At 35.4% G+C, this 9,786-nt stretch overlaps 1 protein-coding gene across 1 annotated transcript; it reads right to left on the minus strand.

The window, feature by feature from the left end:
- Positions 1 to 724: 724 nt before the first annotated feature.
- On the minus strand, positions 725 to 2,555 carry LOC142640146 (uncharacterized). Its single transcript, XM_075814238.1, has 3 exons — positions 1,786 to 2,555; positions 1,591 to 1,738; positions 725 to 1,285 (listed from the first exon to the last, which is right to left on the minus strand). The coding sequence occupies exons 1-3, from the start codon at positions 2,553 to 2,555 to the stop codon at positions 725 to 727; spliced, it is 1,479 nt and encodes a 492-aa protein (XP_075670353.1).
- Between the last annotated feature and the right edge of the window lie 7,231 nt (positions 2,556 to 9,786).

The raw sequence follows: 9,786 nt of genomic DNA on the forward strand, positions 1-9,786 counted from the left end.
GATAGGACCTTTGAAAGACATCCAAAAAGCTCATCCGAGGATGACCAACTGTTACATCCACCAATTAGTCTATCCGAGGTATCGGGAAGGGATCTTTGGGGCAAGCCTTGTTTAGATCTGTGAAGTCTACACATACTCGCCATTTTCCATTCTTCTTCCTTACCACCGCCATGTTGGCTAGCCACTCAGGGTAAAACACTTATTTTATTGCTCCTGCCCGCTTAAGTTTGATCACCTCCTCTTTAACAACATTATAATGTTCCTTGGAAGAGCGCCGAGGTGGTTGCTTCTTAGGAGTGATAGATGGACTAATGTTTAGATGATGACAGTTGAAATTTGGATCCACCCTAGGAGCTTCATAAGCACTCCATGCGAACACATCAACATTCTTCTTGAGAAAAACAACCAGTTTGTCCTTCTCTTGAGGAGGCAACTGAACTCCTACTTGGAAAAACTTCTCCTTATCATTATCAATGATGATTTTCTCGAACTCTTCACACTTGGCCCCTTCTACCACAACATCCGAGGACAGGACTGTTTTCCTTGATTACTATAAATTGCTCTCTGGAAAGGCCGAGGATTCACCTCCAGACTGATGTCTAATTGTAGCCACTAAACACTGTTTGGCCATAGATTGACTTCTGATCAACTCCTCAACTTGGTCCCTTGAAGGATACTTCACTTTTAAGTGCAAGGTAGAAGAAACAGCCCCCATGGCATGAAGTCAAGGTCTCACCATAATAGCAGTGTAGGGGGAATATGCATCTACCACAATAAAGTCTACTTCCACGAGCACTAACCCTGTTTGAATAGGTAATCTGATATGGTCCCTTGGGATGACTGTCTTCCCACCAAACCCCATTAAAGGAGAATCATAGCAGACTAGGTCCTCAGGCTTCAGCTTGAGCCTTTTGTATAGGTTAGGGTACATGATCTCTGCGCCACTGCCTTGATCTACCAAAACTCTCTTCACATCATACCCTCCAATCCTGAAAGTAACCACTGGGGCATCATCATGAGGTTGTAGGGTTCCCACCTTATCCTTATCAGAAAAGTTTAGAGTTGGTCGGACTTCCATTCTACACCTCTTAGAACCAGGAGTCAAGTCATCATCATGTGGTCGGGCTATAGACATCACCCTGGATGGATAGGAACCAATCCTACCTGGGGCAGTAAGAATAACACTAATCGTCCCAAGGATGGTCTTGAAGAAGTATCCCTCTGATGTGTTGACCCTATCTGGCTCCCCTATCCATTGGGCTGATATAAGAATTGCCTTAGTTTCCTAATTTTGACCAGCTGCCCCAAGTGATCCCATAAAGTCCTACACTCTTCTGTAGTATGTCATTGGTTCTGGTGGTACTGGCAATGAAGACTTTGGTTACGCTTCGTGGGGTCTCCTCCCATCTTATTTGACCATTTGAAGTATGGCTCATTCTTTATTTTCTCCAAGATTTAGTGCACAGGCTTCCTAAACACAGTTTTAACTACCTGGGCAATAGCAGGTCTAGTATGCCCAACAAAATCTCTCTTGGGCCAATTGTTGTTGTACCTCTCCGATCTGAAATCCCTTCGGCCTTAGGGAACTACTTTAGCCTTCCCCTTTCCTTGTTGTTGATCTTTCTCGACCTGTTTATACTCATCAACTCGATCCATGAGCTGATGTACGCTTTTGGCAGGCTTTCTTGTTAAAGAATTCCTTAAATCATGCTCGACAAGTAGGCCGAAGACCTTATTGCTACATCATCAAAATTTCCAACTATTTCATTAAACATCTCCCAGTACCTGTCAGAATACGTCTTCAGTGTCTCTCCCTCTCGCATGACCATAGATAGTAGGGAATTCAAAGGACGAGTAACCTTACTACAAGTAACAAAAATGGCTCCAAAAGTCCTGGTAAGCTCTTGAAAGGAATTGATTAATCCTTCCTCCAATCCATTAAACCATCTCATCGTTACTGGCCCCAAGGTAGATGGGAACATCTTGCACATTAAAGCTTCATTCTTTGAGTGAACAACCATTCTTTGATTGAAGTGGCTAACATGCTCCACAGGATTCGTCCTACCATTATACATGGTGAATGTTGACTGAGTAAACCGCCAAGGAAGCTTTCCTCCCTCAATCCTCCGTATAAAGGGTGAATTAGAAATTTGGTGCAAGGCCTTGCACATAGCATCATTGCCCAGGCCTCTACGAGATGGACTTCTGCTTTTCCGCGTATAATGGTGACCCTCATCACAAGAGAAAGATTCACTGGGAGGAGTCTTTGATCTGGGCCTGTAATTATCATCATCACCATCAAAAGGAGACTCTGAGCTTGAAGGAGTCCCTTTCCATTGCTTACGGTGTAACTTCCTCCGTAAATGGTCTATCTCCAACTGCATGTTTCTGGTGCTTTCTCTATGGGACACATGACTCCCACTTCTAGAATGACTCCTACTTGTATGAGTGGTGTGTATGCTAACCTTACGGTCTCTCCTTTGTTCAAGATTAAGAAATTGATCTTGACATTGGGATCCCACAGATTCTTCACGGTTTGGCCCTGAACCTACCATGGTTGGATGAACTCAAGAATGTTCAAATTTCCATAGACGGCACCAATTGTAAGGACACGATTTGCTCCCAAAACTCAAATGAAGAGTTAATGGCTTAAAGAGCCCAAAACAATAAATTTGTTAGAGAGTGAGCTTAAAGATGAACTTTTAATGAGTTAAGTGGATAGTAGTCACAATAGGTTGGTTATCGTTAGTAAGAATAAAACAAACAGTTTTGATTAAGAAAAGTTTTCCTCAGCCAAATCTGAGGATGGTTTGTTCTTATATATCTCTCTTAAACTTATACAAAATTACAATTCTTGAGTTTACAGTGATTTTTTCTTAGATTTTTTGATCCTATTCATTGTAATGGGGTTTCTCTCCTTTATATTCTCTTCCTTCCCTCATCTCAGCCCTCCATGTGTAAATCAGATTGCTGGATTTGATACTTGTCCCATCAGCACCTTGCTGAAGTCTTTGTGGATAGCTGTAAGGCTGATTGTTATTGTTCAGGTATCACCTCTACAGTAATGCGGCCAGAAGATTAGCTGCAGAATATTCAATGCGGAGATAGTAGCTTTCTTCTTAGATATTTTCCAACCCTCTCTTGTCTTATCCCTATCTGATGTTTATCCTTACCAGCACGCTTGCCTGTTGTCTTGTTCTTGATGAAGGGTTGGACCTTTGACCTCTTCTTTGTTTAGCCAAGAGGTACTTCTCCTCGGATAACATTTCTAGCTCCTTATAACCTGACTTCTTCCACGGCCCATCAACCCATAGGATTTCATTAGTATTTACCTGTTCTCGGGTTATTTGCTGTTCTCGGGTTATTTGCTGTCCTCGGGTACGGCCCATGGCCCAATACCTAGATCTGGACCCTCCATCCCTACAAAAATCATATGCAAGCAAATATTACATGTGAATAAAGTGTTATTAACCATTGCCAATATAAAAATTTTATGATAAATATTAAGTTTCTGAAGTGGCATTTTCTTATGAGATGGAAAAATCGTAGGGAGAATCTTATCTTTGTCTTATACATGAATTTAATAAAATAAATTAATATTAGTGACATTTTAGGTGATATCAAGGATTGATTAACATTTCGGTTTAGTTTCAGAAAAACATAAGATTGTTAGAAGAAAAGGCCAATCTTGTCATTCTGAATTTTAATTTGCTAATGTATAATTTAGGATGGCGACAAATGATTTCCAGCTATTCACACGCATAAAACATTCATGAATTCTAGAATTTATGATTTTTCATGCTACCTTCTGCCGAATGCTAAGGAAGTCTTTTGTCAGCTGGCAAATAGCCAAAAAGATAGAGACATGAAATATCTCTAGTTATTTTTTAGGGAGTTTTTATGTACTTATTTTTATAGAACTTCATTCTTTCTTGCACAAGTGGCCAAAGAAAAATTTATTTTTTACTTTTTGATTTTTAGTGACAGTGAATTGCATAGTAAATTGACAGTATGTGACACGCAAACATGTTTGTGTGTTTGTGTTTAATTAATTAATTTCCTTTGACATGACTGAGTTTAATCCCAAGGGGTAGTACCCATAAGACAAATTACCAGCTGCTTCACGATGTATGGTCCTTTTTGTTTTTGTTTTTTTTTTTTTTAATTATTATTTTTTATAGAGAGTTTTAATATATGATATCTGCTCCTGATAATAGCTCTTTATCATCAGATCAAGGCACCAATCTATTTTTGGTGTAGGGGATTGAACTCCAAATCTCTTGTACAATTATCAAAGACTTTATCAGTTGAGTTAACTAGAATCCACTATAGTCCTTTTAGTTGATTGTATAATTTGCTATAATTAGTGGGCTATTAATTCCTTGCCATGTTTTAAATCTTAAATTAGGATATATGTGCTTTGACATTTGAGATGCAAGTTAGGTTGAAAATAATGGAAAAGTTTGGCTTTCTAGAGATTGCCATGACATAATTTTGAAGTTTCTAGTTTAGGGTATATCCTGTGTGGAATAATCGAATCTCCTCTATACCTCTACCTGTTAAAAAAAAAAAAAACAGTTTTCTTCAAGTGAGAAGAATATCATTCCACAAATAGCTATATTTTGGAAATTTTACATTGGATAAAGCTTAGGTTCAATTGGTTTTGAGTTATTCATGTGTATTATTTAATCGAGTTTATATTTTATAAACTTGTTAAAAGAAGTCATGGTTTGATAATAAAAAATTATCATCAAGAGTGGATGCCATAAGTTCAAATTCTCTAAGAATTCATGTGACTAAAACTAAACATAAATGATATTTTTAAGCGTTCTGTAGTACTAGATGGTAGAGAGAATGGGAGATAACTCCAAGCCAGTTTAGAACCGAACTTAGTGTAAGAAGTTTTTAGGATGATTTAGGGACGGTCGTATCTAGAGAAGTGTCTAAAAGGAAAAATTGGTTGTTTCAGTGAAGGTAATATCTGGAAATTTTGCTAAAAGAAATTTAAACTGCTTGGGAAAGGTGATAGCTGATTAATGTTGGCCTGGACAGGATTAACTCATACATTATTTTAAATATAATTGCTTTCATTATTTTTATGCTTATTGTATTCGAGTTCACACTTACTTTATGAGAAAACCGAGCAGTTTATTTTATTTTATTATATTTTAAAATTATCCATCAGATTCTTGCTCTTAGTTGTAACTAATACCTGTTGATCCTGTCTCCTTGCTCCTAACCTCGACGAGGCACTCATTTTAAGGAAGCTCCTAAAGTATAAATTCATTCCACTATTCCATGGTTAATCACTTTTTTTCTTACCATCTAAACAAATCAAATTTTTAGAATATTCATATGTGAACAATATGGTTAATTGGTTCGTTGATTAGTAAAGTTCCATACTAAATACAAATGACAATATTTCGAAAGAAAACAGAATAATAAATATAAAAGTGAGCAGTTAATACATAATCGGATATAAACCCATAAACTTAAACCTTCCTCACAACAACACAAATGAGTGTAGTTAGCTATGAGATTACTTGTTAAGTGATGCACTTACATAATTGTGAAAAACTACCCAATTAAGTCAGCAATTATTGGACAAAGTTCCTCTCTAAATTAGTTTAGAAAGAAACCCTTCAAGTTCTATATATTTTTATTAGACATGAATTTTGAAAATTTATTTATTTACTGCTGGAGTATTCCACAACTATCTCATTGAACTACTGTTATCGAAGTAAACAATTTTGAAGCATGTTAGGCCCGTTCTTGGCTTGCTTATACATGATGCAATTTGGAAAGCCCATTAGGTTCGAAACAAGCCTGACTAATTTTCTTAAGCCTCACTCATCTTCAATATAAAATTTCAATTGTGAGCTCCGTGCTATTAATAAATGGGTCTTGTATCTCTTTAGTTCATGGCAAAAGGTTTTGCTTTCTATTGTTTTTTATTACTCCACTTTGTTGGTATATGAGAATCCGTACCTCACGAGCCCAATAATGCATTGACAGTGACCATGTTTGTCGTGGCCCTTGGTTTTTGGATCTCTTTCGTAATGCTATGGATCACAGAAAAACCTTTCACTATTCCATTTAATCCAGTTCCTTTTTCGTGGTCTACTATAGGCCCAGTAGACCTTCGGCCTACACAACTTGAGGCAGTATTTTCCCTTTCCTTTAATTCCAATAATTTTTCAACCCAATTTTTATTATTATTTAATTTCTAATCTCAATCTTATATTAACTGAAAAGGTAATTGCAATTTTCACCTACAAAATACCGGGTTTATTGAATTTTATCTCTTATTTAAAAAAAAAAAAGTTTTAAATACTATTTATGTTGGGTTGTTTAGACCCTTGTTTATTATGTACTGGATTAATCAAATTATTCAACGTAGGTTAAATTGAAAATTGCACACGTTAAGTTTGACTGAAGGATGAGGTTCTGGAATCCAAATCAAAACTTGAGCCACGTGCCATCACTAAAGTGTGAAACACACATGTTTCAACCAGTGCCAACAACTTGTTTCATCAAGTTCTTAATGAAGCCTAAATGCAGTCATTCCATTATTAGCTATTATCTAGGGAATGTTTGTTTCGATTTTGTTTTAGAATCTGTTATGCTAGTTCAGTTTGTTAGAGACAAGTTTAGCGAGTTGATATTGTTAGTAACTTAACCAATGTTTAGAGAGATCTACACAAGAGCCTTGTGTAATTGTACAGGGGCGGAGCCACGTACTGCCTTGGGGGGGCCGTGGCCCCTGCAAAAAAAAAGAAGAAGTCCATCAGAGGATATAGGAAAATTGATTGGGCCCCTCCAATGTTGATAGTTCGGCCCCCCCATATCTCCCAGCCCACTATTCTCCCAGCTTTACAGCCTTAGTTTTAGGCCTCTCTTATACTCAAATAAAACAAAATCCTGGCCCACCTTATATTTAAATACTCAAAATCCAAACACTTCACAACAAAATTACACTATCAATCTCAAAAAACCCACCTAGATCCCTTTACTTGTTATTTTTTTTTATTTTATTTTATTTTATTTTTTTTCCTTCTGTGGTACACTTTCACTTCCCACTACTACCACTACCAGCCCCCAAAACTCAACATCAGCCATCAGTCCTCACAGTCCCCCAAAAAAAAAAAAAAGACCAATTTTTTCTTTTTTCTTGCTTTCTAAAACAAATCACTCAACATATTTCATTGTCAAATTTCAATATTTGGAATTTGGTGATTGCCTGGTGAGTTTTCTTCTCTTTCTTAAGCACTGGACCTTCATCTCTTTTTAGTTTTTTTTTTTTTAATATATATAATTTTCTAAACTATCTATACCTAAATATTCATATGCTCTTTATATTTTCATAGATTTTTAGAAAAATATATGATTGAAGGTATGGGAAGATTGTTTGTGATGAGTCTTGAAGGGAAGATCCACAGTTGTAGGCATTGCCACACCGACTCAGCCGGCCACACCCATCTTTGCACTTTGTGAAAACAAAGTTTTTAAGGTAAAATTGTTTTGATTTGTTACCTATTTTTGATTAGTTGATATCATGTGGCTGTGGGTGTTGTTAAATTGTTTGGTTTATGTTGTGTACCAATACTTGTGTGTTTAATTTTTGTTTTTGTTTGAGGATTATTATTAAATTTTTTTTGTGTGTGGATATTTTTGTATATGTCTATTGTAAAGTAGATAGTTTTTGTATGTTCATTAATGTTTAAAATATATCAAAATTGAAATTTCATATTCAATAGACTTATAATTTATGTTTTTTATATCAATACTTCGAATCGGCCCCCCATGTAAAAATTTATGGCTACGCCCCTGATTGTACATGAACTATGCAGGCAAAAACAATCTTCACATGAAGTATTTTCCCTCTTTCTCCCTCGCCTTTTCTCCATAGTTGATTCCGATCTCTTTTCGTTTTCTTTGCTTGCATCTTACAAATATTTTGATTTTACAAATAACATTATTATTGGTGGTGCTAAAAGGCCACATCACATTGGACTATTTTTGGCATCACCATATACAAAACTATGCCTACATTGGAGGAGCCAAAGCCAAATAATTTGGCTCCACACTTTTGGTTGTGCACTAGAGTTCATATGTAAAAAAAAAAAAAAAAAAAAAAAAAAACTATTCATGTGTTTACACTGAACTATAACTCATTCACGTGTTCACACTATAATTCATATGTAATAAAAAATTATAATTTTATTGTATTGTTTATATTATTTTATTGCGTTGAAAGCTAAAATAAAATTACTGATGTTGGGTATTTTGTAAAGTGAGAAGGTAAAATAGATAAAGTAGTTTTTTGTGGAGTCATATTGCTAAATTTATGGCTCCACCAATGTGGATAACCTTATCACTTAGGTCTTCATCTTAGACTTGAAAAAAATACACCTTATAACTTAAGAAACTTACAATTTGTCACGGTTTGCCATCACTTAAACCATTAGACCTAACAAATTTGATTATTAACGTTGCTCTATTTGTCAAAAAGGTCTATAACATTTCAAATGTGTCAGTTAGTCCCTAACTTTTTAAATATTGTATCAAAACAGTTCCTACCATTATGATGAACAAAAAAAGGTAATGCAGTTAACATTAATATTAAAAATATTATTTTAGATGCCATTAGATGCTATGTATAGACATGGTAATACGGGTCAGAATTTTCTGACCTGATCAACCCAACCCGACCCGACCCGAAAAATACTTGATCCGAGCCCGACTTTTTTGACCCGAAGCAAAAACAGGTTGACCCGTGACCCAACTTGATTTTTTTGCGGGTCAACCCGACCCGACCCTTTAAAAAAAAAATTTGCTAAATTTTTTTTAAACTACGTGATACTAGATGCATAAAGAACACAGTATCAAAACTAATAGTCTATATATTATAGATATAAAGTTATAAACAAGTAAATCTGTTGTCAAGACATGACATGAGAGAATGATAATTTGAGCTTTTTTTTTGTTGCTAAGACTATTTGAGCTTCATCACAACCAATAAGAGCTAAGCTTCATAAATCACGGACATGACATGAGAGAATGAGTTATGAGACAAGACAACACAAGGCTGTCAAGACAACCATTAAAAAAAAAAAAAAAAAAAAACTCATTCAATACTAGCTATAGTTCATCATCCAAAGCCAAAGGCACACACAATGCACAAACCTGAAAGTTGAAACGTGACAAACTTGAGCTATAATTGGCAAGTATGAATATTTGCAGTGCTGAATTTGTTACCAACGTTGAGTAGATTGAGATTGAGGTGTAATTCTTATAAAATATTTACTTATTATTCTTTACTTAATATGTTATGTTTATTTTTATTTTTATTTTTTGTTTAGTTTATCTTTCTAAGTAATCTAACTTTACTATTATTTTAAATGCAATATGAACATGTACACTTAAGAAAACTGATGACTTGCTACTTTGCTGGCTTACTTGTTTTGTTTGTTTTAAGATCTATCTCTTTTTGAAGATGTAAACTTGTAATTATATGCATTTTGACAGTGAACTATTAACATTGAAGAGTTTTTCCATCATGAATTTACGACTATAAATAATTTTTGTCATGCTCAAAACTGTCAGAATTGGAAGGATATTAACAAGTGTTATTAAGTGCAATTCATTTGCTTAATTGATTTGATTCATTCTCTTTAAACAGGTTGTCATTGATTTATTTTTGTAATTGAAAAAAAAAACTTGTCTGAAAAATATGGGTCAACCCGACCCAACCCGTCCCGACCCGCAACCCAATTGACCCACAAC

Source organism: Castanea sativa, chromosome 6 (assembly GCF_040712315.1).
Source record: "Castanea sativa cultivar Marrone di Chiusa Pesio chromosome 6, ASM4071231v1".
In the NCBI taxonomy this organism is placed as follows: domain Eukaryota; kingdom Viridiplantae; phylum Streptophyta; class Magnoliopsida; order Fagales; family Fagaceae; genus Castanea; species Castanea sativa.

Excerpts from the sequence above, each read along its gene's own strand:
- LOC142640146 (XM_075814238.1), bottom strand. The coding sequence starts at position 2,555 with ATGGTAGGTTCAGGGCCAAACCGTGAAGAATCTGTGGGATCCCAATGT. Across the intron at positions 1,739-1,785 it reads CTGAAGACGTATTCTGACAG|CAATAAGGTCTTCGGCCTAC; the intron begins GTACTGGGAGAT and ends TTGATGATGTAG. Across the intron at positions 1,286-1,590 it reads AAGGAAAGGGGAAGGCTAAA|GAAACTAAGGCAATTCTTAT; the intron begins GTAGTTCCCTAA and ends GGTCAAAATTAG.